We start from the raw sequence: 27,137 nt of genomic DNA, 5'->3' as shown, positions 1-27,137 counted from the left end.
CCCCTGGAGGGGAAGAAATGGTTCTGTCCCCCACTTCCGGCTGCTTTATTTTGAAGTCCCCAGACCCCAGGCCGGTGCCTTTGGAACTGCTCAGGCTGGGGCGTGGTCTGGGGAAGGGCAGCTGCCCCCGGTACCAGGGCCCCGGCTCCTTGGATCCACTGCTGCTGCTTCTGCTGCTGCCAGCTCTGGGCAGCCCCCAGGCAGGTGTCGGGGGGACGACCTCAGACCCCTGGTGGAGGAAGGCACCTCAGTGGATGAGGGGCGCTGAGCGGTCATTGGTGACAGTGGGACGCAGCTTTACGGTGGCAAAGGGGTTTGTGCCCCTGTTGGGGGAGAGGAGGGGGTGAGAGGGGCCCAGGTCCCCAGCTGGCTGTGGATCCAGGGAAGGCAGCTGGGCATCTGAGCCAGGTGTCCCCCCTACCTCCTGTCCCCGTCGGTTCACCTCCACTCACGCCCACCTTTGTCTCCCCTCCACAGCCCTCTGCTGAGCCCGGCCCCCTCTGACCCTCACTCAAGGACTCACCGAGGGAAGAGCTCTGGGGGTTGCTGCTCCCAGGACATGAGTTTCTGCAGTGAGCGGGGAGGGAGGGCCAGGTTTGGGTGGGAAGGAGCAAGAGAGCCCCTGCCCCACCCCCCACTCCCCAATCCAGCAGGGCAGAGCACTGGACCAGAGGCCCCTGCAGCGCCAGGCTTCTGGGAAATGAGGCCCAGCCTTCCGAAACCCAAGATGCTGTGAGTTTCAGACTTGAGGAGCCTCTGGGCCAAAGTGCCACCTCCGAGGGCCAACACCGCCCCCAGGGGAGGCCTTTCCAGTGCTCCCAGCAGGGGCCCAGGGCTCCCAGCCACTAGAGGAATGCATTCCCCCCACCCTCCACCCCACACTCAGAAGCCCATCCCACCCCTCCCGGCACAGATGAGCAGACTGAGGCTGGACAGAGCCAATGGCAGGGCAGGGAGGGTTACCTGGTCTCCAGTCTTCCTGCCCACCGGACCACCCCAGGGTTGAGGGCAGACTGGGGGAGGGGGCTCACCTTGATGTCACTGGCCACCCCCATGCTGCCCATGCTACTTCGGCGGCTGCCAGGCAAGGGTGTAGATGCGGGGCTGGGGGTGCGGCTCGGGACCCGGCTCGGGGTTCGGGAGCGGGACTGGCCATCCCAGTAGTCTGAGGATGCTGTGGAGTTGCCTGGCCGGTCCAGGAGGTCATCAAGGCTGTGGCTGCCCCGGAGTGGGTAGGACCTGAGCCCAGAGAAAGGAGGGACGGGAAGGGGGTCAGGGGTCAGGCCCTGCTGCAACCCCACCCCCACCCCATCTGCTGGGCCCCTGAGCACCCTACATCCTCCTCCCTTGCCCCTGGGTGAGAGGAGACTTGGCTTGAAGGCAGTCCTGAGAGGAGGCAGAGGGATGGACACATGACCTTCACAAGTAGAGAGATGGGGGTGCCCTTTCTCCAGGAGCTGAAGGAGGTTGGGCTAACTCCGGACTGCAGCTCAGAGATGCCCTTCCTGGTGGCTGGGGCCACCCCCCCTTGAGTCCCCACCCCTGCCCCATCTCTGACCACAGCGGTACCTGGAAGGCAGCTCATTCATAGGGCTCATGGGGTTCATGGACGTCACTGGGTTCAAGGGGTTCGTGGGATTCATGGAGGTCACGGGGTTCAAGGCATTCAAGGGATTCATGGGCAGCTCCTCCAGAGGCTTCACATAGGCCTCGGGGAACCAGCCGCTCCTGTGGGGTGGAAGCAAAAAGCCTGACAATGGTGGTCAAAACACCGTTTCTAAGAGGAGCAGATGATTACCGGGCACTGCTGTGTGCCAGGCCTGGCTCTAAGAGTAACTCATTTCATCCTCTGAAGGAGGTCTTTCCTGACATTCAAAGTCACTCATCCAGCCTCATGTCCCACCAGGGGCTGGGGCGCCTTAGCGAGGAGGAACTGGAGATCCGAGAAGGAAAGCATTGTATCCAAGGACATGTGGTGACAGCTTCATTCCCTACTTGCTGAGTACCCACCACACGAGGGTCCACGGAGAGCCAGATGCAGTCCCTGTTCCCCAGGGGCTCCCAGCCAGCCCGGGGGCGGGGGGCAGACAGACCCACAGACAGATGATTACAAGGGTGAGGCAAAGGGGACCGGTTGGGGGGACGAAAGGCAGCTGTAGGAGCCCAGAGGATGGGGAACCAGAGTCGGGGATGCCTGGCTACCAACCCTCCACCATAGGCCCTCTGGTCCAGGTGACCCCAGCCACCCTGCTCTTGGAGTCTTTGTCTGGCTGGAGGCTCATTACTGCATCTTCAGAGCAGCCAGGGATGAGGGAGAGGCACTATGATCCATGTTCCTTAGCCTTTTCAGACTCCATGGAACCCATTAGATTCTTGCAGAACATCTGGGAAAGTGTTCTCCAAACAGCCACCTTACATCCCCAAACCTGATCAATAACATTCTCACCTGTAGGTAACTGGAAGCTATTTCAAGTCAAACTGACAGAGTAAAACCATTTCAGATCGTTTTACTTCTGTCTTCACCATAAAGTGCCTACTGATGAAACCTGCCATTGTTTTCCCTAACCTGAGTCACAGAAAGAATAACGATGTCCCAGGAACGCGGTTTGAGAGCTCAGATCTGGGTGGTTTTATAATCAGGTCCCCAGAAGCTTTGCTACACACCTGTTTTGGGGACTTTCAGGGAGGCACCCTGCTGCCCTCTGATGTGGGTCTGCAAAGCAGGTGTTTTTTCCACTACTCGTGTTCTTAGTCGCGTCTCTACCCACCGGCTCCTCTTTCCATTCCTGATCCATGCGGTCACCTGCCATCCACCCATCTATCTACACGTCATCCCATCCATGCATCACCCATCCATGATCCATGTGGGCAACCACCCAAGGACCACCAATCCACTAACCCATCCATCAGCACTTGCCCACCTGCCCGCCTCTCTATCAACCCACTCACACACCTCTCCAGTCACCCATTAATCGATACATGCACCCCACATCCGTGCATCCTCCCATGCCCCCTTCCATCTACCCATCTGCTCACCCCATTACGCCCTCATCCATCCTCCACCTGTCCATCTACTAATCACATGACCATCTCAGCAAGCGCCCTCACATGCACTTGCTGACTCCCCTGTCGACGCTCCATTCATTCATCCGCTCTTCTTGCCCTCATTCATTCCTCTCTCCTTAGCGTGAGTGGGCGTGGGCACCACACAGTCTCTTGCCCATAAAGCCCTGTGGGGGGCATTGCCCGGCTCCAGCAAGCTCCCACCTTCCCTTTTTTCTTTGGCAGAAAGAGTGATCCCTGCTTTCCTCCAGGCTTACCGCAACTGCAGTGTACTCCCTAGCCTCCCCCTTCTACTCATGGTGTCAAAAGCAGCCCGTTTATGTTCTTTAAGGATGTCCACTGCGCCTGACTGCAAGGAGGTGAGCACACTCAGCTTGCAAGGTCCCAGCACCGCCCCTGCGCCTGGCCCCCCTCTCTGTCCATTCCCTCCGTCAGAGCTTGGCGGACTCCCTCAGGGTAGAAGGCAAGCTGCCCCCTCTCTTAGTGTAAAGCGCAAAGTAAGTGCTCAAGCAATAGGGTTTCTGTATTGTTCCCACTTGTGAGAGAACCTTCCCATTCCCCATCCTCTACCACCCTCTCAAGGGCCACCACCCTGAACTTGATAGAGAGACTCTTCCTACCCTCGTTGAATGGATGAGGAAACTGGTGTGGGACGAGGAGGGGATGGGGGATGGGGGATGGGTTGTTCGAAGGCCCAGGGACAGCCTCCATCCTGGAAGACTCAGTTGCAGCTGAAGTCCAGGCTTTCCGGTCCTCCTTCCAACCCACCCTGCGCCCCGAGGCTCCTACTCACGTGGATGAGCCCTCCAGCTTGCCATAGAGCCAGCCGTTCTGGGCCTCCGGTACCAGCACCTCCACAACGTCTCCGGCCGAGAAACGCAGCAGCGTGTGGTTGGCGCCCTCCGAATGGGAGACCAGGGCGCGGACTCGCCGGGCGCCGCCGCCGCCCCTGCAGCCCGGGCGCTCGCCGAAAGAGTTGGAGCGCGAGCGCTCAGTGCTGATGCTGTAGAGCGAGGCTGCCGAGAGGCAGGAGAGCGCCGCGGCACGTGGGTGGGAAGTTCTCCCTGGCGTCTACCCTCGAACCCTCCTGCTGCAGCGCAATCTCGGTTCCTCTTCCCGGCCCTGGGTCCCCAACCTGGGTACCTGGCCCTCCCTCTGCGCTTCGGGCGCCGGGGGTACTCACAGGCGGACGGCGTCCGGGGCAGGGACCGGCGGTCTGGCTCCAGCTGGGACGCGTATCTCGCCTCAGTGGGCTCGGGGCCGTGGGAGCCGGAGCCGTGCCGGCTGCGTGGGGAGCCGAACTCTCCCAGAGGCCTCTGGGGCTGCGAGGGGAGACGGGCAGGGGAGGGTGGGGCGGGGAGGGGCGGGGCCGCGGCGCCCTAGTCCAGCCCCCACCCCCAGTCCCAGGCGTCGGCGGCGTAGGGGTTCTCTGGCCTGCGGCCGAGCAACCACGGGGGCGCCGAGGTCACGCTGGGGCGGAAGGGCCGGCCGAGGGGCGCTTCGAAGGACGGGACCCTCGGGGGGAGGAGGCTCCAGGCGGAGGGCCTCAGGCCCCAGGGCCCCGCGGAGGGTGCCGGGGGCGGCGGGGGCGCGAACGGCGGCGGGGGCGCGAACGGCGGCGGCGGGGGCGCCCAGGGCCTCACCATGTCCAGGCGGGTGGGCGTCAGGCGGCCCGAGGGGTAGGGCGGCCCCAGCAAGGGGCCCAGCAGGCCCGGGGAGTGGGCGCGCGACGGACTGCGGCTGGCCTCTGACTGCTCCTTCCACAGCAGCACGCGGTTCTGCAGCATCCCCCGGGCCTGGCCGGGTGGGGACACGGGGGTCAGCGAGATCCAAGCAGACCCCAGAATCCCGGGGACTCAAAACTGGCATCCTAGACCCGGGAACTCGGGCCCTGCAAGATGAGGATGACCGGACTTTCCAGCTGGAAGGAACCAAAGATCGCTGTGGTCACTTTGGGTTCACCCACTGGCCAGCCCTCCCGGTCTTTTGTCAAAGGCCCCTCACTTTTCCTGGAGGAGTTTCCCCTGACCCGTCTCTCAGTCTTGTGCTTTGACGGGGGCTCTCCCACTGTCTGATGCAGGGGTAAGGGTGCAGTCCAGGCTTGGCTACAGAGATGGAGTTAGGTATGTGCACCTACCCAAAAACTGTTACCAAAGAACCCAGTCCCGGAACTTACCCTGGAACAATCTGGAAAAATATATTCTCTCACCTCACGGGGTTTGCTAAATGGATAGAGCGAAGCCGGCATAGGACACTTCAACTAAGCAACAGACAGTGGCAAATTTCTGATGACATCTTGTGTGCTCCTGGATCCAACTGTACCTGAAACCCTTGAACTTTCCAGTGACTAAAATAATAAACACCTTTTCTGTTTAAGCCAGTTTGAGTAGTTTTCTAAAAGAAGACATCCAAATAGTTTTTCCAGTCTATCCGTTTAGTTTACATAAGCATCCCTTTTCTAGTATCTGCCTGAATACCTTCAAGGACAGGAAACTCAGCCGCTGACCACATAGTCCATAACAACTTAGGGTGGGGAGGTTTTAAATGTTAGACCTGCTGTGTGTATTAATCATGTTTTTAATTTTCTGTACTTTATGATGCTTTGACATCGTGAGGCCTTGTCAATCTGAAAAGACTGCACCTCACAGGGCCAGATAATTCCTAGAGATAAACAGCTTGCTTGGAGCACACCTTTCATATGCAAACCAACCAACCCAAAACCCATATCCCCAATCACCTCCTTCTAATTCACACACCAAACCAAAGTTTCCCCTGCCCTAAATCACCCAAGCCAGGTACCAGACAATTAGAATACCCCCTATAGCCCAGAGCCCACTGAAATCATTCAAACCATCCAATCCTAAACTTACTTAAACTTGCTTACCCGTCTTTGCCCATCCCTTCCCATGGAAACCATAACAAAGGTTCTGGGCCATGCTTTCCCCTGGCTCCTTCTGCCTCTTGACCATCCCCCAGTACGACTCCCATGTGGCCCTGCGTAGTGTGTCATGACCCTTTCTCTTGGGAAGTGTGATATGTAATAAAGCTTCTTTCAGTGGCATTGACCTCTCTGTGTTGTCGCTCAGGTCATCTTAGGTACAATCAAAACACTCTGCTCTCCAGTTATCAGTGTCTCTCCATTTTCTACTCCAATACTCGATCCCTCAAGGCCAAGTTCAGGACTGTCACCTTAGGAATAATAAAAGCTTCCCTTTGCTGAGCATTTACTCTGTGCCAGGCCCAGTGTTAAAGACTTTACCTCCATTATCCTATTCGATTCTCCCAGTAGCCCTGCGAGGTAGGTGCCATTATTATCTCCATTTCATAGAAGAAGATGCTGAGGGTCAGAGCAGTTAATGACTGGCTCGAGGTCTCTCATCCAGTAAGCAATGGAGTGGCCTGTACTCGTCTGTCTTGAGGAAGCTTCCTGTGACTACATTTCCATGATTTTTCCCTTCAGTCTGGCCCAGCTGCTGAAAATTTGATCTCAGGCAGCAAAACAGAAAGCCTCAGTGCCTCAAGTCGCAGGAGCAACTAGTTCAGTTGGTGGCTAGGTGGCCGCCCCCTCTGTTGCCTTGCATAGTTAATTAGCAAAACAGCACAAAGACAAAACTCCAAAGGCCTTCGTGCGCTTGTTTCAGAGACAGTAAGCAAAGTGAGACCATTAAGTTTTGCTTATCGTATTTAAAAAAGGGTTTTTGTCCAATTTGAAAGTGCCTGCCAGGGTGCTAGGGGGTTCTCGGAGTAATGGCCTCAGCACTGAGTCTTGGCCTGGACGGCACTCAACTTCACTGGCTCCCCTCAGCCCTGCCTTTAGGCAGTTTAGCCAGTGGTTGGGAAGAAACATAGAGGAGACCAGGGGAGAATGTTAAAAATATTTACAGAGTGGAAAAGCCATTCTGGGACTTCCCTGGTGGCTCAGTGGTTAAAAACCTGCCTACTAATGCAGGGGACACGGGTTTGATCCCTGGTCTGGGTAGATCCCACGTGCCGTGGAGCAACTAAGCCTGTGCACCACAACTACTGAGCCTGCGCTCTAGAGCCTGTGAACCACAACTACTGAGCCTGCGTGCCGCAACTACTGAAGCCTGTGTGCCTAGAGCCCGTGCTCTGCAACAAGAGAAGCCACCGCAATGAGAAGCCCGCGCACCGCAACGAAGAGTAGCCCCTGCTCAGCGTAACTAGAGAAAGCCTGCATGCAGCAATGAAGACCCAACGCAGTCAAAAATTTAAAAATTAAATTAATCATGTAAGAAAAATATTAAAAAAAAGAAAAGCCATTCTAAGTATGATACAAACCCCCTAAACTATAAAAGACTGATAAATTTGACTAAATAAAAATAATTTTTTTACCACGGCAAAACTCACAATAAGCAAAATCAAATGATAAAGAACAAACTGGGAAAATAATTTGCAACTCATCACTATGAAAGGGCTAATTTCAGTAACATATAAAGAGCTCCTACAAATTCATAAGAAAAATGGAGGAAAAGATACTGACCTGTCACAGTAAAGAAAATCAAATGGCTCTGAAACACGAAAAGATGTCAATCTCACTTATAAGACAAGTGTAACAAGTGTAAAACTACACTGAGGTACCATTTTTATCTTTCTGATTACCAAAAATCAAAAAGTTTGCTTGCATACTGTTGTCAAGGAAACAGGGAATCTCCGCCATTGCTGGTGAAAGTGTAAATTGGTACAGCCAATGCTTATATCCCTGGACTCACCAATCCCATTTCTAGGCATTTATCCTAGAGGTATACTTACACAACTGCGATAAACCCAGAGAAGCTGACGGTGAGGTAGAAAGGCGTGTTATTGACTAGACTTGGACTAAGCAAGGACCGATTATTGGAGGCAGATGAGAAAGACACCTTCCTGTGAAGAGTTCTTTAAATCTTGTGCATTCTGCGTACAGATATACTTAACAGGTAAATATTTATGCTTCACTGTCTTAGGAGTTAGATCGTGTATGTCCTAAAGCCCAGCTGGGTCAGACAACATGCTACCTATTCCCCTGTACCTAGGGGAAGTCTGGTTCATTCAATCCACAGCTCCCTTCTGAGGGGGCGATCACTCAGCAGGAGGCAGCCAACGGAGGAGCCAGCTCTCCTCTTAATGTTGGAGGCTAACTGTTCAAGACACAGGCGGAAAGGAGTTTCCTTCCAAAGAAGATGTACACACGGCCAGTGAGTACAGGAAAAGATACTCAGCTTCATCAGCCATCAGGGAAATGCAAATCAAAACCATAATGAGATACCACTCCACACTCACTCGGATGGCTAGAACCAAAAAGACAGACAGTCACAAGCATTGGCAAGGATGTGGAGAAATTGGAAACCTCATAAACTGGTAGTGGGAATGTAAAATGGTGAAAGAGTGTGGAAGTTCCTCAAACAGTTAAACATAGAGTTACCATACAGTCCGGCAATTCCACTCCTATATACCCATGAGAAATGAAAACACACGTCCACGGAAAAACTTTTACGTGGATATCCATAGCAGCACCATTCGTAATAGCCAAACGGTAGAAACAAGCCAGGTGTCCATCAGCTGATGAATGGGTAAGTACATGTGGCACATCCCGATGATGGAATCCTATTTGGCAATAAAAAGGAATGGTGTATGGATACATGCTCCAACACTGATGAACTTGAAAAACATGACGTTCAGTGAAAGAAACCAGTCACAAAGGACCACATATTGTATGATTCCTTTCGTATGAAATTGCCAGAAGAGGCAAATCTATAGAGACAGAAAGTAGATTAGTGGTGGCTTAGAGCAAGGGGGAATGGGAGGATCAAGGAATGACCGCTAAGGAGTACTGATTTTTTTTTTTTTAGCAGTAATGAAATGTTCTAAAGTTGACTTGAGGCAATGGATGTGAATATACTATACCACTTTTTTAAAAATATTTATTTATTTTGGCTGTGCCTGGTCTTACTTGCAGCATGTGGTACCTTTTAGTTGCAGCATGTGGGATCTAGTTCCCTGACCAGGAATTGAACACGGGCCCCCTGCACTGGGAGAATGGAGTCTTACCCACCGGACCACCACAGAAGTTCCTATACTACACCGTTGAATTGCACACTTTAAATGGGCGAATTTCATGGTGTGTGAATTATATCTCAATACAACTGTTTAAAGGAAGAAGCAGCAGCTCCTCCCTGAAGGATCACTCAGTGGGGGTGGGGTAGGGTAGGAGAAGGCGGAGCCCTGAGCCCGGGGCTGGGTGCGGTGGTGAGAGTGGGAGAATGTCAGCCGGGGCTGGGATCAGTCACTGGATCCAGCCACGTCTCCCACCTCTGCTCAGCACCAGAGGGTCCCTGGGATCAGAAACAGAGACTCAGGGAGGACCTGGCAAGGTAAGGACCCCGAGGTGGGGAGGCGGGAGTCGGTTGCCGGCTGTTGGGGGCAGCTGACTGCAAGCACTCGGGTCTCCTGAATGGGAGCCTTTGTTTTCATCTTTGGAGGGGAGAGAGCAGGGGCAGGAGGACCTAATCCCGCTGGGCTCCCGCATAGGCCAGGCTCCACCATCGCACCAACCTTCTGCTGGGGCGATTATTTCCCTCCTTTTCCAGATAAGAAAACGAGACTCAGAAATGAAATCACTTGCCAGAATTTGCAGCCAGGGCACAGTATTTGGGAAACTGAACAAGAATACAAAGAAATAGAAAGTAATGGAAAGAGCAATGAGGCTGGGGGAGGGGCAGCGGAGCCCATGTTTGTGGCATCAGGAAACAGAGGCTGGCTGGCTGGCTGGGTCTCTCTCAGATACCAAATAGAACCAGAGCCTGATATGTCATCTGGGCTCAAAGACTATGTGTTCAATAAATGAATGAATGAACAAATGACATTGGAAAAATGCAAGGATTTTTAGGGAATGATGGAAGGATGGTTTCCCAACAGACCTGGCCCCTCCCCTCCTGCAGATTCCATCATCCCCCTCCCCAGAGGGGTCAACAGCTGGGCCAGGCCAGGGAGGTGGGCAAGTCCACATGCAAGAAGGGTGACTGGGAGGATGTGGCCCCTGTTGGATTTTCACAGAAGGCAGGACAGAACTTTGACCACCAGTGGGCTGGCCGGGGCCTGAGGATCTGCAAGTGAGAGGCCAGGCAACAGGGCTCAGGGGCCTGAGCAGTGCAGTCACAGAGACACTTGGGTAGGGCAACATCAAGTGTCCCTCCTGAGTGTGCGCTGAGAGGGGCTGCTGGCTTTCCTGAGTTCTAGCCATCCATAGGCTTGGGCAGCTGCTAGCCCCTAAGGTACTTCTTTGTAATTTAGAAACAGATGTTCTGTCTGGATGGACACAGCCTGGTGGGTACACATTTGGTGAGAGAATGGCCTCTTTTTTTTTTAATTTTCTTGATTTTTTTTTTTTTTTTTTTTTTTTGCTGTACGCGGGCCTCTCACTGTTGTGGCCTCTCCCATTGCGGAGCACAGGCTCTGGACGCGCAGGCTCAGCGGCCATGGCTCATGGGCCCAGCCGCTCCGCGGCATGTGGGATCTTCCCGGACCAGGGCACGAACCTGTGTCCCCTGAATCGGCAGGCAGACTCTCAACCACTGTGCCACCAGGGAAGCCCTTCTTGATAAATTTTTAAAAATTGAAGTATAGTTAATTTACAATGTTGTGTTAGCAAAGTGATTCACACACACGCGCGCACACACACACACACACACACACATATACATTCTTTTTCAGATTCTTTTCCATTATAGGTTATTACAAGATATTGAGTATAGTTCCCTGTGCTATACATTAGGTCCTTGTTGTTTACCTTTTTTATATATAGCAGTGTGCATATGTTAATCCCAAACTCCTAATTTAACTCTCCCCCCACCCTCTGCTATCGCCTTTGGTAACTATAAGTTTGTTTCTATGTCTGTGAGTTTATTTCTGCTTTGTAAATAAGTTCATTTGTATCATTTTTTAGATTCCACATATATGATATGACATATATATCATATGACATATATATGTGGAATCTAAAAAATGATACAAACGAACATATGATATTTGTCTTTGACTTATTTCACTTAATATAATAATCTCTAGGTCCATCCATGTTGCTGCAAATGGCATTATTTCATTTTTTATGGCTGAGTAATATTCCAGTGTGTGTGTGTGTGTGTGTGTGTGTGTGTGTGTATCACATCTTCTTTAGAGGATGGCTTCTTTAGAGGATAGCAAAGGTAATGATGCTCCTTTCTTCAGGCAAACACAGTCTGCACCAGTATGTTCAGCTTGGAGAGCAGAACATAGCTCTAGTCTCAGCCAGGCTTCCTTGTGCAGTACACAACCTGTACAACCTTCCCTAGAAGCCCTGTCTGCTGTGGTTCTCCACATGAGAGGCTGAGTGACAGCTGATGCTTGCAAAAGGAAGACCTGGGGCAGAGTGGGGTCCCACTGGGTAGAGATTGCTCCATTCTCTTGCCCCCCCCCACATTTGCCAGCACCACTGCCTGAGCCCTCGCAGTTCAGCTCAACCCAGAGTGGGAACAGGACCATGAGGAGGCAAAGGAAAGAAACAAGGCATCTAGTGGAGGACCCAGTGGTCAGCGAGGAGAACACAGCAAACCACCCTGGCAGCTGAGAGGAGGGAGTGACAAGCTTAACAAGGACTTGATAAGGGTACTTACTGCAAAACAAAGACCTTCTTACCCAGACAAAGCATGATGTTAAGATTTAAAATTGAACAGATGAACAGTCCGGGGTGGGATAGGGAGGGTGGGAGGGAGACGCAAGAGGGAGGAGATATGGGGATATATGTATATATATAGCTGATTCACTTTGTTATAAAGCAGAACCTAACACACCACTGTAAAGCAATTATACTCCAATAAAGATGTTAAAAAAAAAAAAGAGAGAGAGGACAGTCCTGTTGAGAACAGAATCAGTCGCTTGCAGATCAAGGAGGAGAAATATCTCAAAATACTGAGCAAGAAGAAATGAAATAGACATAGTGGGGGAGAAGATGGTCATAGATGTGGAGGCTCAAATGATTGGAGTTCCAGCAAGAGAAAAGGTAATGATGGCAGAGAGATAATAATTAAAGAAACAGAAGAGGAAATAGCTCCCCAGACCTGAAGAAAGACTTGAGCCTGCAGGCTGAAGGGCCACTGACAGGCACTCATCTAGGTGGTACCGGGACAAGTTCCGAGTTGCAAGGACACAAAGAAAATCTCCAAGCATCCACAGAGAAAGAGCCTGTTACTTAAAAGGGAAAGGAGACAGACCAGCACCTGACTTAGCACCTACAACACCGAGCACTAGAAAACAGGGGCAAATCATCTTGGACCATGAGAAAAAAAAAGGCTGCCGCTCCTTCAACCAGCCGATATGCCCTCACCAGCAGGGTAAAAGTGAGACATTTGCAGAGATGCAAGGATTCCGACAGTGTATATGCAGAAAATACTCATGCAAGTTCTCCAGCCATGCCAATTAATCAAAACAGAAACCTCAAGACAGTGGGAGGTGAAAAGGATTGAAAACAGTGGTAAGCATTGTATCTGATCCTATGTGTGGTGAAATGTTAGTGGACGATGGTGGTGCACTGGCCATGGTAATATATGTAATCTAAGTACAGATTCTTGAAATAGAAGGGCCATGCTGCAAAGAAATGACTAGTGAGGGTCTGGAACTAAAAGTCCTGAAGTTTCTTGGCAAAACCAAGAGGTGGTGGTTTGGAAGGATTAGAAGAGGAGTACAGACCTTACAAGCCTCGTCTTAGAGCATCAGGGAGGGCAGGAAAATCCTTCGCAAGGTCTCCCCTTATGGGGTGAGGGGAGCAAAGGACCAAGTAGTGTGTGTGTGGGGGGTGGGCATTATTTTTTGAAAAACGTAATAGACAAATATATATGATTATGAGGGTCACAGAGTGAGGTCATCATGAGCAGAGATGAAAAGAACAATAGGCTTTCCAAAATAATAAAGGGGAGAGGGATGTGGAATTAAATAAATTAAATGACTCTCAGCTAAAACTGGGATGGGGCAGGCCTGTAGGGGGAGCTCACATACCCTGCTACGTAGCCTCAATTATTCCAAGCAGGAAGAGAAGCAAGCCCACATCTCCCACAGGAAGTTGGTGCCTACTTTGTTATCCAGCAGCAGAAGAAAACTTCTCCCCCAACCCCCACCACTGTGACAGCCCAGCCAATCAGACTGTAGCAGCCCAACCAATGAGAAACCTCCATACTTTGGACTCCCAGCTTCCTCCAATGGACTCTTTGGTTATTACAGCCCCTCCCAAATCCTCTCTTTTCCCCATAAAACAAGCTGTCAGTCCCAGTTTTCTGGATTTGCGCGTGGTCTGCCATACTTCACATGATGTGAATTGCAGTTCCTCTGACTGTTCCTGAATAAGCTTGCTTTTCCTGGTAAAATAACTGGCTATTATATTGTTAAAGTTGACAGAGGAATGTATATTTTATCAAACTGACGAGAACAAGAATGGGAGAAAAAGAGGAAACGACAAAGTAAATACAGTTAACTCAAGTTATCCAGAAAGAATAGGGCAGGTATATCAGTTGTTCGGTTAAACGGGAATGAACTGAATTCTCCTACTGGAAGACATAGACAGACTGGTCAAAAGTCAAAACTGAGCTATATCTTTGTAACATAAAACACTTAAAGATAAGAAAAGAGAAAGTAGGAAGGGCAATATTAATGTAAAAGTGGAATTAAAAGTATCAGACTGGATTATGAGATATATTATATACATAAATGGCAATATTTACAGAGAAGGTATAATAGTCAAGTCATAAACCCCACAGCAGTAAACAACATGGCAGCTAAATGCAGAAAGCAAAATCCACTAGAAATAAAATAGTCTAGCAGATCAGACAAAGCAAGACCATAGAAGATTTAAATACCATGAGAAAATTCATAGACAGTAATTGAATAAACCTATGAGTTAATGATTTTGTGAATAGTGAGTGTATGTAAACAGGAATGAAAAAAATAAATGGTCCATACGTGAATGAATAAATGCAGGAATTAGTTACTGAATGTGAGAATTTTAAAAAATCATGACAATAAATGAATGAATATGTGATGATACGAATAAAGAAATAGATGGAGAGAGTAAATAAGTAAAATAAATATCTCCAGGGTGGAAGGAAAGAAGGGAATGGGGAGGAAGGGAGGGGAATTTCCATGCACAGCCAGCTCACAGAGCGCACAGCCCCCAGAAGGCTTCATTTAGCTGTCCCCCAGCCCCAGCTCACCCGGCCAAAAAACTGCAGGAAGGTGTTGGAAAGCAGAAGGTGCTTCTCAGCCAGGAAGCGGTAGCGCCGCTTCTCTTCCAGTTCAGCTGCCCGCTGACTCTCAGACACGAAGGCCTGCATCTGCGCGTGCAGCCGGTTCACGCTCTCCTGGGGGAAAAGGGGATTCTGGCTGGAGGCAGGGGGTGTGTCCCTCATCCCACTCCCACGAGTACCAGCTGTCTGAAGCCTCTCTCTCCTTCCTGAACCAGCCACCTCCTCTCGGAAGCCTCCCCTGAGCACCCAGCCTGCCCTCGCTTCTGGGCCTGCCCTCTCAGGTGTATCCTCATCCTCACGAGCCTGGGTTCTGCCTGCCCTCTGGCCCGGGCACTTCTCCCAGGTAGGACTGGTGTCTGAGCCATCCTTCTGGCACAGGGCCAAGCACAGAAGTGAGAGAGTTGGTTTAATGAAAACGCAAATTAATTGATTAATAACCCCCGACTTGGGAGCGAAGATTTCAAAGAGGAGAGATAAGAGCTTATTAAAGGAGCCAGAAGAGGAGGCAGGAAAGGAGATAGAGGTCTTGAAGGCAGAGGCCAAGGATGGGGCCCTGAGCTCGGGAGGAGGGGCTGGCCTTAGCCGGGGGGCAGGAGGGAGGGGGAGGGTGGCGGGGCTGCTGGTGGATTCTGCCTTTGCTACCTTGATCAGGAGCAGCGTGCTGAGGGCCTCAGGTTTTCTCAATGAAGTAGGAGAAGCAAGGAGGCCAGGGGAGTGTGGGGAGGGCCAGGCAGCGACAGGACAAGGAGCGGCGCTGAGGGTGTCCCTGAGACAGTGATGCCCACGCGCCAGGGGCTGGCTGACCTCTCCAGCTATGCTTGCCACACAGGGTGGGGCGGGACACGCTCCTGGAGTTGGGCCAGTGCTGGGTGGGAGAGCTCCAGCGGGTGTTGGGGGTCCCCTCGGAGCCCCGTGTCGCCCCCAGCCCCTGCACCTTCATCTCCCGCGCATTCTTGTCCCTCTTGCGCTCCATACGCCACAGCTGGGACATGCACTTCTCCAGGTTGGCGGCTCGGTGGCGGTACTCCATCTCGTAGTGCTGGCGGCTGTCCTTGGATGGGGTGGAGAGAGGAGGGAGACCCCCGTGTCAAAGAGCTCAAGGCACCTGGCTTATGGGCCAGAGTACTGGACAGGGGCAGGGACTCAGCTGGGAACGTGTATAACCTGGGGCCAGTCAATGCCCAGCGCTGGCCTCAGTGTGCCCATCCCTCAAAAGGGGAGAGACGGTCCTGCTGGTGATGGGCTGTGGGGCCAGGATGTGTGGCCAGACTCACTTTGATGAACTGCATGTCCAGCTTGGTGTTCTTCTCCATGTGCTGCAGCAGGTCTCCATGGAATGTCTGCACCTGTGTGGAGTGCAGGGTGGGGGTGATCAGGGCGGCCCTATCATCCCCAGGCCCCAGAGTTCCTTGCACTGCTCACTCCAATACATTGCCCACTGCATTCCTAACACACCAGGCACCTCGCCAATCATCAGAGAAATGGGTAAAACAAGAGCACCTATTTGGATGGAGGATTAAATGGTTAAACACACAAAACATTTAGTGCAGTCCCTGGCTTGAAACACATCCTCCATAAATGTGTCGACATCTTCCGGTTCTTAGTCTCAGTCTGTGCCTTGATTATGCCTGGAATTTCCTACCAGTCTTCAAATACCAGCTTCACTGCCCCCTCTGCTGGGAGGCCCCCCGACTCCTCAGGCAGAATTCATCACTCTCTCATTTTGTTTCTGGCATGTGTACAACTTGTTTGTTCACTGTTCGTTCCTCCAGCCATAAGATGGAATTTCTTGCTGGGCCCCTGCTCATAGCCTGTTTGTATGGGCAGCATGAACAAGCTCTGTCCCATCTCTGTGGCCCCAGCACCGTGGGCTGGGCCTGGCCCAGCAAAAGAGCTCACAACTGTTGAGGGCTTCACTGGGGTGGCAGGTTCCCGTGACAGGTGAGAAGGAGGTGGCTGACCACTTGGGTGACCAGGAGGACCAGGAAGGCTTTGGGGCTCAGGCTCAGAAAAGCTTCGTTCTAGCCGTTTTGGTTCTGCCTCCAATTTGCCCTGTAACTTTGGATGAGTTGCTGCCCCTCCCTGGGCCTCAGTTTCCCCATCTGTAATAGGAAAGTTTTGCCCAGAGGGTCCCTAAGGTCCAGCCCTAGAACCCAATGAGCTTGATTCTGTGGGCCTTGGTGGCCAGCTGGCATGTTCCCCTGTGTCCCCCATCAGTGCTCCCTGGGTCACTCCGTGTTGTTAGGACATCAGACCTAAATCCTTCCATCTGTACTCTTTGCAAAGAGGAGCATCTCCCATCCTGCTGCCGCCTCTGGGGACACTTCCAACTCTGCTCAGCCTTCTCTGTCTGCCTGGCCTTTCCCCTCAGGAGTCCCGGCTCAAGAACCCTCGGTGGGGGACTTCCCTGGCCGTCCAGTCGTTAAGACTTCGCCTTCCAATGCAGGGTGTGCAGGTTCGGTCCCTGGTCGGGGAGCTAAGATCCCACATGCCTCGCAGCCAAAAAACCAAAGCATAAAACAGAAGCAATATTGTAACAAATTCAATAAAGACTTTAAAAACAAAAAAAAGAACCCTGGGTGGATCCTGCCTCCTGCCACGGGCGTCCCCAAGCTGTGCTGTGGGAGCTCTGTCCCTCAGGAAAAGGAATGCTTGTCGTCAGGAAAGACCAGTAAATTATAAAAGTTCTCAGTTTTTCTTCCACAGTTGTTTCTGAAACCTTGCTAACTGCTGGTCTATAAGGGAGCTTGGGTGTGGCCCCCTTAAACCCCTGAGTGTGGCTGCCAGTGTGTGTTTTGGGGGCTGGCACGGGATCAGTGTTACACGCCTCTCTGAGTCCCCATTTCTGCCCCATGGGGGCCCTTTTCTGCTGGATCCAGGCAGTAAGGAAGTAAGCCTTCCTGACCTATACCTGCAGGACCTCCCGGTTCAAGGTTCTGCTCCAACACAGGACATATGTTCCTGAAAACTGCCACATCCTGCCAGATCGCCCAATTAAACAACAGGGCTTATGGAAGATGCAGGGTTGGGACTGATGCTCAAAACCCAGGCAAACGTGGCAACCAGAGCATTAATAGAGACGGTGAATGGTACCTGGAGACATGAACTTGAACCACGCCTAAGGCCGTGGAAAATATTTAAAATGCACAAAACCAATAGAATGGACACACTGGCAACACCTGAATTACTGCAGAGCTGGTTTGTTGAAGTGATTCAGGAGGAGGTGGGGCTGTCATGATGGTGGAAATGGGAGGCTGCGACACCCAACCCCAGCTGAGAGACCCAGGAGGCTGGGGGGTGCTTGTCCTCCCCAGGGAGGCCTGGGTGCAGGAGCTCTTTTAAAATGTTCTTAAAATACAGCTTGGGGCTTCCCAGGTGGCGCAGTGGTTGAGAATTCGCCTGCCGATGCAGGGGACGCGGGTTCGTGCCCCGGTCCGGGAAGATCCCACATGCTGCGGAGCGGCTGGGCCCGTGAGCCATGGCCGCTGAGCCTGCGCGTCCGGAGCCTGTGCTCCGCAACGGGAGAGGCCACAACGGTGAGAGGCCCGCGTACCAAAAAAAAAAAAAAAACAGCCTGAAGGGCTATTGCTCTCAGTGCAGCAGACAAGCTGGGGGCTTTACCCTTCTTCCTAATTCCTAACTTTCCCCTCCCCTCGCCTAGGAAACCTCACTTATGAACAAGCCACCTTCCATGTCATAGGGTATGGCTCCTGCTTCTAGTCGCGTAGGGACTATGTCACGCCACGGAAACATGCATTAGAGCAGGACAGGATTAAAGCAGGTGGATTGTAATTCTTCTCATTACCAGGGCTTGGCTGTGATCGCCAACAGCATAGAGGACACAGACCCAGGATGCCCCAATCAGACGGGGCCCAGGCATCAGTGGTTTAATGGAAAGTCATTGTCAAGCTCTCGAAGAAATTGATCTAATAAGATGTTGATACTTGAAGAGAACTTTGAACTCTTGCTGTGGGGGAACCACAGGACTGCCTATAATTAGCCGGTGGCTTCTGAAACAATGAAGTCACCAAACCCAGGGCAGGCTGAGGAATTCCCAGCAAGTCAGAACAGAGGCTGCCGTGCCCTGCTCCCCTCCCCCTGGGACACGCTCCATTAGCGGGGTCCTGTGAGCCCCTCAGTACAGAAGCTGAGAGCAGACCCACTGCTGAGAACATGCACTGTAAGTTCTATGTATCGAGTTATTCCAGTAACTTGAGAAATCCTTTTGCTTTTGATTCAGGAAAATCCCTTTGAAAGAATTGTCTCTGTGGGCTGACCCCAGCTCCTTTCTTCCCATTTGCTCTTGAACACCCTCCATCAGGCTCCTGCCCCACCACGCCAGAAAGAGTGTTGTTCTCAAAATCCCCGAGACAGCACCTCGCTAAGCCCCATGATCAATTCTCAGGACTCACCCAACTTGCCCCTTCATCATCATTGGACACAGTTGGCCACTCGCTCCTCCTGAGACAAGTTCCTCCCTCAGCTTCCAGCCCACCACCCTCTCCTTGTTTTCCTCACACGCCCCAGCTGCCTCTTCTCTGTCCTTTGCTCAGTGTCCCTCATCTCCCTGGTCCCCGAAGGTTGAGTTGCCCCGGGGCTCAGCCATGGGCCTCTTCCCTTCTCTATCTACACCACTCCCTTGGTGAGCTCATGCAGTCCACTGGCTGACGCCTCCCAGATGTATGTCCCAGCCCAGATCCTCCCCCAAACTCCAGTCTCATCCATATGACAATATGGGGTCCATTCAGCCAAGAGGAAGACACAAATACTGAAGATAGGCTATGAAGGTCTAACACACAGATAATAGAGTCCCTGAAGAAGAAACGCAGAGAAAGAGCACAAAAAAAAAGTCTAAAAATTGTAATTCCAGACAAGTCTCCTGAAATTAAAAAAAAAAAGAAAGATTTCAAACTACATATTGAAAGAGTATACCACATAACTAAGAATATTGTCCCAGACTGACCAATATCAAGAAATAGTCTGGAAAAGTTACTAGATTTCAGAAAAAGAAAAAAATTGGGCATCTAAGGCAAAAAAAGCAAGTGATTACAATGGAAGAAATAGATTATCAGACTTTTCAACAGCAACATTCAAGATGAAAGAAAAAGAAAGAAAAGAGAGAAAGAAAGAAAGAAAGAAAGAAAGAGAAAGAAGGAAGGAAGGGAGGGAGGAAGGAATGAGATGTGAGCCAAGAATTTTATATCCAACAAATCTGACTTTCAAGTATCAGGAGAACAAGCTGTTATCTTGGTGTCAGAACTCAGAGAACATTGTTCACACGAGCCTTTCCTGTGGGGACAGTCAGAACAAGGCCAAAACGACGAGCAAGACATGGACACGTGGTTTGAGGTGAACATTAAATATGTAGTTACTTGTAAACAAAGATCAATGAGGGTGAAAGGGGAGCAAGCAAGGCGCAGCAGCTCTGGGTCCTGACAGTGTAGACAAGCGCAGCTGCAGATACTGCGTTTTTCACACATTGAAGATTTCTGGCAACTTTCGAGCAAGTCTATCGGTGCCATTTTTCCAACAGCATTTGCTTACTTTGTGTCTGTGTCACATTTTAGTAATTCTCGCAGTAGCTCAGACTTTTTTATTATTGTCATAATCTGTTACGGTGATCTGTGATCAGTGATCTTTGATGTTACTATTGCAAAACATTACGACTTGCTGATGGCTTATATGATGGTTAGCATTTTTTGGCAATAAAGTACTTTTAAATTAAGGTATGAACATTGTTTTTTTGACATAATGTTATTGTACACTTAATAGACTACAGTATAGTGTAGACATAACTTATATGCACAGGGAAACCAAAAAATTTGTGTGACTCTCTTTATTGTGATATTTGCTTTTTTGCAATGGTCTGGAACAGAACCCACAATATCTCAAAGCATGCCTGTATTTTGAAAGTGGGGAGATGCTGGGGAGAGCAAATGCAAAACAGATTTTAACAGTTCTCAGAAATCATATTGGTGGTGGTAGAATTACTATCATTATTCAGAGACTGTTGTGTATATGTAACATGAGATAAAGCAAATGGTAACTATGGGATATTCTTATTCTTTCATTCTCTGTATCCTTAAGAATCAGGACTTTTTTTTTTTTTTTTGGGCTGCGCCGCACGGCTTGCAGGATCTTAGTTCCCCGACCAGGGCTTGAACCCGCACCCTTGGCAGTGAAAGCATGGAGTCCTAACCATTGGACCACTAGGGAATTCCCAAGAATCAGGATTCTTGATGTGAAACAAAAGAGATACTGGTGGAATAGGGAAGAGGTTAAGTAAAAATCTAGTGCTGAATCTGAATTGGAAGTATCAGTATGAATTTATGAAGTGTTCTATCTTTAACTATATATATTGTCACGTATGTATGTGTATATATATGTTTGTACAAATGTATGTATGTATCTAGGCATATATCTATGTATCTAGGCATCTGTAGCATATCTATTATATGCACATGTGTATGTATGTATGTCTGTATAGCACTGGCCACTGAAAAAGCCTAGGAGCAACGATCAACCCAATGGACACCCCTAGTGCCCAGATTATGGTCTTGAGATACCACTTTCCACTAAAAGCAAAAAATAAAAACAGGGCTTCATGGAGAGATGGCTGATTCTACGTGTAGAGCAGCAAAGTACCAGATGAGGGCAGAACATCTCGTCAGGCTGGATAGCAAGGAGACTGTCCGAACCATGAGAGTTATGTCAAAGAACTCGTGCGCCAGACTGAAGAGGCTTCTGCTGGTCAAAGCGGGGACATTTTCAACTTCAGTGAAATAATGATTGCAAAGGAGTAAAACACAACAAATATGTTTAGATCTATGAGACTGACTAGATACTAAAAAATATGATACTAAAAAATATTATAATGATGGTACTAGTAAAAAAATAAAGCTAACTGGTCACCTTCAGAGGATGACAGGGAGAAAATTCATGATCTTGGAAGCTGACAAGGCGGGAATAAGCCTTTATCCTGTCTTTCCCATGAGAAGTGTGCCACTGGGTAAAAAATAGCACATAAGAAGAAACGTCTCTTTAGAGAAATATTCCAGTTCATAAGTGAAAGAGCAGAATAGCAGCATCTCGTAACTCCACGTACGAGTGGGTGCGGACACGCAGCCTCCATTGCTGTTACCGCCACAAGGCGGCAGGGGCCACATGCTCCTGATGGAAGAAGCCAGCACCCACTCTAGTCTTGCCAAACGGATGGAACCTGAGTCTGATCAAGCTTCTGGGGCCAGAGGACAGAGGAACAAGCTGAGCTGCATGAGGAGTGTTTGGAAAACCAACAGGTCAAAAGGTCCCAGGCCCTTCAACAGATAAATGGTAAGGAAAAGAAAGGGATGGAGGGGGAGCCAGTAGATTAAAAGAGACTCAAAGACATATTTAAAAAAAGAGAGCAAGACAAATTCTAGCATCCAGGGACATACAACTGGGTGATCAATTACGAAGAAACACAAGGCAGTGTCGGACCAGTGGTCCCTTTTGGAGGAAGAGGGGGTCTGTGATTTGATGGGGGCATGTAGAAGGGCTCCAGGAAAGGCTGGCAAAGCTCCTGACCGGGGTGGGAGTTTCAAAGGTGGTTTGCCTTATAATGATTCATTAAGCTCGAATTTGTTCAGTGACACTTTCTATGCCTGTATTTTAGTTTACAATAAAAAAGGTTTGGTTTTGGAAAACCTAACTTGAGTCAGATCCTGTCATTCCTTTGCTCAATACACTCAGAGGCATGGCCGGAGTTCCGACAATGCCCTCAAGGCCCGGCCCCTTTAGCGGCTGGTCATCTCCACGCTGGCCTTTGCTGCCTCCACTCTGGCCACGTGGGCCTCCTCAAGCCTTCCCATGTGCCGATCCCTCTGCCCAGGACACTCTTTTTGCAGGTGTCTCCCACTCACTCCCCACCTCCATCAGGCCTCTTCTCAATGTCACCTTTCTAGTGCCTTTCACCTCGAGCATCTGTTAAAAATTGCATCCCTCCAATACTTGCTACCCCCCTTCCCTGGTCTATTTTTCTCCATAGCTTATTTTGCATCTAACCCATCACATCTGTACTCACTTACTTGTCCTGGGTTTTGTCTGGTTCCCCCTTGGGGAGAGCAGGGGGTTTTGTCTGCTGTATCCCCAGTACCCATAGCAGTACCTGGCACAGGGCAGTAAATAGTTGTCGAATGAATGAGCCCAAGGGGGAGGTGGCCTCTGGCGTGTTCGGCCCAGTATGGCTCTGGCCAAGGGCCCTGCCCTGTTGTCACAGCCAAGACGCTGGTACCCAAAGAAGGCAGCTCTCCTTACAGAGCAGGCCTGGGTGACACTCGTCCGCGTCCAGCCCAGGTGTGCCACAGTTGACATGGAGAGCCATCAGACACAAGGACAGGAAGTTGCAGGCTGCCAGCGTGACCCATGCTCTGTAACTCCCCGCCCAAGCCCCAGGAGGTGGCACGGGCTTAGCGCTAAGCCTCCAAGTGCCTAGGAGAGGGACCAAGGGTCCTGGTTTTATCGAGTGTAGTGGATGCACGTTTTCTGCTGGTGAATTTGTTCCCCATTTCAACATGGTTACCAAACTGATGAGTACTTTATGGTGTCCCCAAAGAGTATCCAGACCTCCAGTGGTTTCCCACACACACGTTTGAGAACCGTGCACTTCCACGATTAGTTGAAATTTCCTTCCGAACTTTCCAAGGTTCCTCACACCCAGCCCCGCCCACCTTTCCCTCTCTGCCTGCCTCCCATCCCCAGCTCTCTTCTGCCCGATGCCATGCTCTGCACATGCTCAGCCCCCGGCAACCTCTGGAAGGCCCTCTCCCTCTGGCCCAGCCCCGCTCCCTTTTCAAAGCTTATTCTTTCCTTCCCAGTCAGTGAAGCCCTGCTTGGTCCCAGGTCCCTGTCCCAGGCCCTGGAGTTACAGAGAAGACCGCGTCCCAGCCCTGGCACAGCTTCCAGTCTTGGCAGGGATAGAGATGGGGGTAAATTCTGCTTCTAATGATCATAGCTAAGGTACATAGAAGGCTACAGCTGCCAAGGTCAATAGTTTATACTTATTAATACAATTAATGCTCACAAGAATCCCGCAAGGCAGTTATTATGATTATGTCCATTTCACAGACAGATACACTGAGCCATAGAGGTTAAGTAGCTTGTCCAAGGTCACAAAGCCAGTAACTGGTGGAGCTGGGCTTTGAACCCAGGCGCTCTGGCTGCAGAGCTGGTTTTCTTCACCACTACTTGCTAAGAATGGATAGAAGCATCTGTTGAAGTCCAGAGGGAGGAGAGACTGAACTTGCCCAGGAGTCAGGGGAGGCTTCCTGGAGGAGGGGGTGACTGTGCTGGCCAGCAGGGGTGGGGGTGGGTGGGTCCTAGGCTGAGAGAACAGCGTGACAGCAGCCCATGGTGGGGACGCCAGGCGTGTCTGCAGAGGGCAGCTCTTCCGGCTGGCTGGGCTGTGACTGGAGGTGCAGGGAGGCTGCTGGCTCAGCAGGACCTGGAACCCCTTGCCGAGGGGCTGGGTTTAGTTCTGCAGGTGGCAGGGCCGTGGAAGGGTTTTCTTCTAGGTGTGCAAGGTCAGATCACTGGCTGCTCCCTGGGGAGGCAGGTAGGGGCAGGGCCTGATGCACGTGGGTGACGGTCCTTTCGCTTCCTGGCTCCTCCACTCACTCTGGAATCTTGGGCGAGTGGCTAGATCCCTAAGACTCAGTTTCCTCCTCTGTCAAATGGGGATAGAAATGGCAGCTGCCTCCCAGGTTGCTGGAGCTTGAACAAGATGTGCAGGTAAATGTGCCCAGCAGAGCTGGGCCCTGGCAGGTGCCCAAAAGGGCAGCCGCAGTTGTCATGTCACCAAAGTCCTCTCTGAGGAAGGGTGTGGAGGCCCTCGTCCCCCATAGAATGCAGCCCACTCTCCCAAGTGACCCCTCCAGGCTGTGGGGTCTGGGACTCACCACCACCTCCAGGTCAGAGTTCAAGTGCCGCTGGGTGTCGGACATCTGCACCAAGATCTCACCTGGAGGCACGGAGAGCAGCGGCTTCAGTGCGGGGACCTACCCTGCCCACCCTCTTCCCACCAGCAGCTGTCAGAAGGGCCTGTCCAAGGCTGGATTTGGGGACCAAATTCCAGGGGTTCCCCATACGACTCAGGGCCTCTGGCAGCACCTGTCCTAGCCATGGCAAAGTCCTGCAGGGAGGGGAGCGGAGGGGCCCTGGCTCCAGACGAGAGTCTGGGCTCTGGGCCTTGGGCTGCAAGACCTGTGTCTTTGGGGGGGACTTCCTGGAAGGGCCAGACTGTAAAAGGAACCCTCTCTGGGACCTGAGAATGGGGGGCAAGGCCGGTCCCGGGCCTGAGGGGAGGCACCAGGGAGGCAGGCAGAGGGGGGCCCGGAGCCTGGAACACAGGAGGAGGCCGGTGGGGGGAGGGGGGCTAGGAGGAGTGTCCCCCAGGCCTAAGAAGATGAGTGGGGGAGATGGAGGGGAAGAGGCGTGCCTCACCCAGAATCTGCGAGGTGGAGCTCTGCAGGGCCTGCTCCCCGATCTTCTGGATGGCGTTGAAGTACACCTCTGCCGCCTCAGACAGAGCTGCGTGGAGAGAGGGATGCGTCCAGCCCCGGAGCCCTCCTCCGTGTGCCCCTCCCCACTTCTGGAGGCCTCTCCTTCTGGAGGGAGAGAGTGTGGAGGGGATGCCTCGGGCTCTGGTGTAGGTGTGTGCGACAGGGATGGGGTGCCCTGGGCAGCGTGTGTGGAGAGGGGGCATCGGCCAGAGGAGGGGGCATGGAGGAGGGGGGGAATGGGCTCTCCCTGCGGGGCAGGGCGCAGGGCCTCGGCCTGTTTCTGTCTGGGAGGGGGCGGGGTGCAGGCATCTGTGTGTGCCCGGGAGGGCGTGGGCGGGTGTGCTGTGAGGCATCAAGTGGGTCTGGGGGTGGCACGGGCTGAGGTCACTGCTGTGAGGACTCTGAAGTCCTAAAGGGAGGGGAGGGATTGGGTGACACTCAGCTCTGGGTGTGTCCCTGGCTTGTCCCTCGGCAGGTGGCTCACAACCCTCTGCTGATTAGCTCTGGGGGTGGGGCAGTTGCTGGGAAATGGGGGAGATGGGAGCTGTTTGCACAGGCGCTGAGCGAGTGGTGAGGTCTGGCTGTAGGTGGCTGGAAGTGGGGCAGGTCAGGGTGCCAGGCTGGGGGTGCAGAGGTGGCCTGGGTATGGCAGTGGGCTCAGTGGCAGCATCAGGGTGACATAGAGAAGTGTGTGTCGTTGGGGTTTGGAGAGCCTGCAGGGCCTGGCACTCACCGTGGAAGGCCCGGAGGTAGTTGTTCCCCAGGTACACCAGGTTCTCCAGGGCGGGGTTGAACTGCTCCATGATGCTCTGGAGTCCAAGGGTGGTGGGAGGGTAGAGATGGGGAGAGGAAGACGGAATGATGGGCCTCAGGATCAGGGCACCCCCAACCCCAGTGAGAAGCCTGACTCAGGGGAGCCCGCCTAGAAACCTGGAGTCACCCAGAATTCTGGCTCTCGGCTGCAAGGACCTCAGAGGCCAGGATCCAGACCGGGGTCCCCTTGGCCAGCTCCAGATCACCACCTGCCCAGCAGGAACTCGTGCCTGGAAGGTTCTCCTCCCACTGGCTGCAGCCTGTGGTCTGTCACAGCGCCCAGCTGGGCGTGGCTCAGCGCTGCCTTGAGTTCAGCCACCTCAGGGGCAAGGGCAGACCTTGCCCTGCTCAAAGAAGAGCCCCTGGGGAGCAAGGCTGTGGCCGAGTCCCTTGGGCCGCCGCAGGCCATGGCCAGCTGGAGAGCACCCTGTGTTGAGGACTTAGACTTGGGTCTTGATTCAAATCTCAGCAGCCCCTCTTCTTCCCTTGGTGACTTTGAACTAGCTGTTTAGCCTCTCTGGCCTCAGTTTTCTTATCTATCAAATGGGGTGATTATTTTCTACCTCAAAGATAGGGTGTTGTGAGGTTTACATGTTGAAAGTGTCCTGCACACAGTAGGTGCTCAGTAAATGTCTATGGAGACGGCAGCAACCCCCCTGGAGTCGAGTAGGAAGTTTGAGTGAGGGGCTCAGAAACCAGAGAGAGACAGACAGGGAGACACAGAGAGAAAGAGACAAAGAGAGACTCCCCTACCCTGGGGCGGCCAGGTAGCTCTTTGGGCGGGCCCCCTGCTCCCAGCTAAGGCCACCCTGGGCGCTGTCCTGCCTCATCCAGTGTTTGGGAGTCTGTCTCAGCAGTCCTGTCACTCACTGGCTGAACCCGTGTTCTGGGAGCCTCAGGTTGGGGCTGGAGTGGCCGACTGCCCCCAGGGACCCCCACCCCCATGCCCACTGCTCAGCCCAGCCTGGTTCTAGGCCTTCTTTCCTGGAACACGCTGCTGCTATGCTCACTCTCTGTCCTCCAGAGCTGGCCGACCTTCAAGCCCTGGGAGCGGGGGCGGCAGCCGGGGCCTGGGCCACGCACACACTCACCTTGTAGATGGCCATGGTGGACCTGTACAACTGGTCCATCTCGGGGGCCATGGAGTGGGTGCACCCGGGCACTGAGTAGAAGGCTGGTGGCACTAGCAGGCCTGGGAGCACCGGGGGTCGGTACCCTCCAATGCCCACTGCTCAGCGGGCTGTGAAGGAGGCTGCAGAGTGGGACCCGGAGATGGAGGGCTGGCCAAGGAGGAGATGGCAGCTTAATTATTCACCAGCCAGGGATGTCAGAATGCGATCTGGGGCGTAACCAGACCCGGCGGGGAAGGCATTCTGTGACGCGGGCGGGTTCGTGTGACCTGCGCTTCAATTATTTACCCCTCTGAGCCGCGGACCGGTGGGCACGCGTGGATGGCCAC

General features: G+C 52.2%; 1 protein-coding gene and 1 long non-coding RNA gene across 2 annotated transcripts; one reads left to right on the top strand and one right to left on the bottom strand.

The window, feature by feature from the left end:
• Window positions 1-85: 85 nt before the first annotated feature.
• BAIAP2L2 (BAR/IMD domain containing adaptor protein 2 like 2) lies at window positions 86-26,835 on the bottom strand. Its single transcript, XM_060165173.1, has 14 exons — window positions 26,770-26,835; window positions 25,599-25,674; window positions 24,807-24,893; window positions 24,263-24,324; window positions 15,602-15,673; window positions 15,262-15,378; window positions 14,295-14,441; window positions 4,707-4,859; window positions 4,247-4,385; window positions 3,857-4,079; window positions 1,570-1,728; window positions 1,032-1,239; window positions 524-567; window positions 86-323 (listed from the first exon to the last, which is right to left on the bottom strand). Exons 1-14 carry the CDS (start codon window positions 26,818-26,820, stop codon window positions 248-250), a joined length of 1,614 nt encoding a protein of 537 aa, XP_060021156.1. The 5' UTR covers window positions 26,821-26,835; the 3' UTR covers window positions 86-247.
• LOC132528989 (uncharacterized) lies at window positions 3,024-5,439 on the top strand. The gene is made up of 2 exons (XR_009543349.1): window positions 3,024-3,422; window positions 4,830-5,439. It is a non-coding gene; the product is annotated as an uncharacterized LOC132528989 (long non-coding RNA).
• Window positions 26,836-27,137: the final 302 nt, after the last annotated feature.

Source organism: Lagenorhynchus albirostris, chromosome 11 (genome assembly GCF_949774975.1).
Source record: "Lagenorhynchus albirostris chromosome 11, mLagAlb1.1, whole genome shotgun sequence".
NCBI classification, from domain to species: domain Eukaryota; kingdom Metazoa; phylum Chordata; class Mammalia; order Artiodactyla; family Delphinidae; genus Lagenorhynchus; species Lagenorhynchus albirostris.
Note: the sequence above shows the minus strand (reverse complement) of the source record. Positions and strands in the feature narration are given on the sequence as shown.

Coding starts and splice junctions, on each gene's coding strand:
- BAIAP2L2 (XM_060165173.1), bottom strand. CDS start 26,820: ATGGCCCCCGAGATGGACCAGTTGTACAGGTCCACCATGGCCATCTAC. Junction 25,675..26,769: donor CCACCATGGCCATCTACAAG/GTGAGTGTGTGC, acceptor CTTGGACTCCAG/AGCATCATGGAGCAGTTCAA. Junction 4,860..14,294: donor TCCTGCAGTTTTTTGGCCGG/GTGAGCTGGGGC, acceptor CCACCCGGCCAG/GCCCGGGGGATGCTGCAGAA.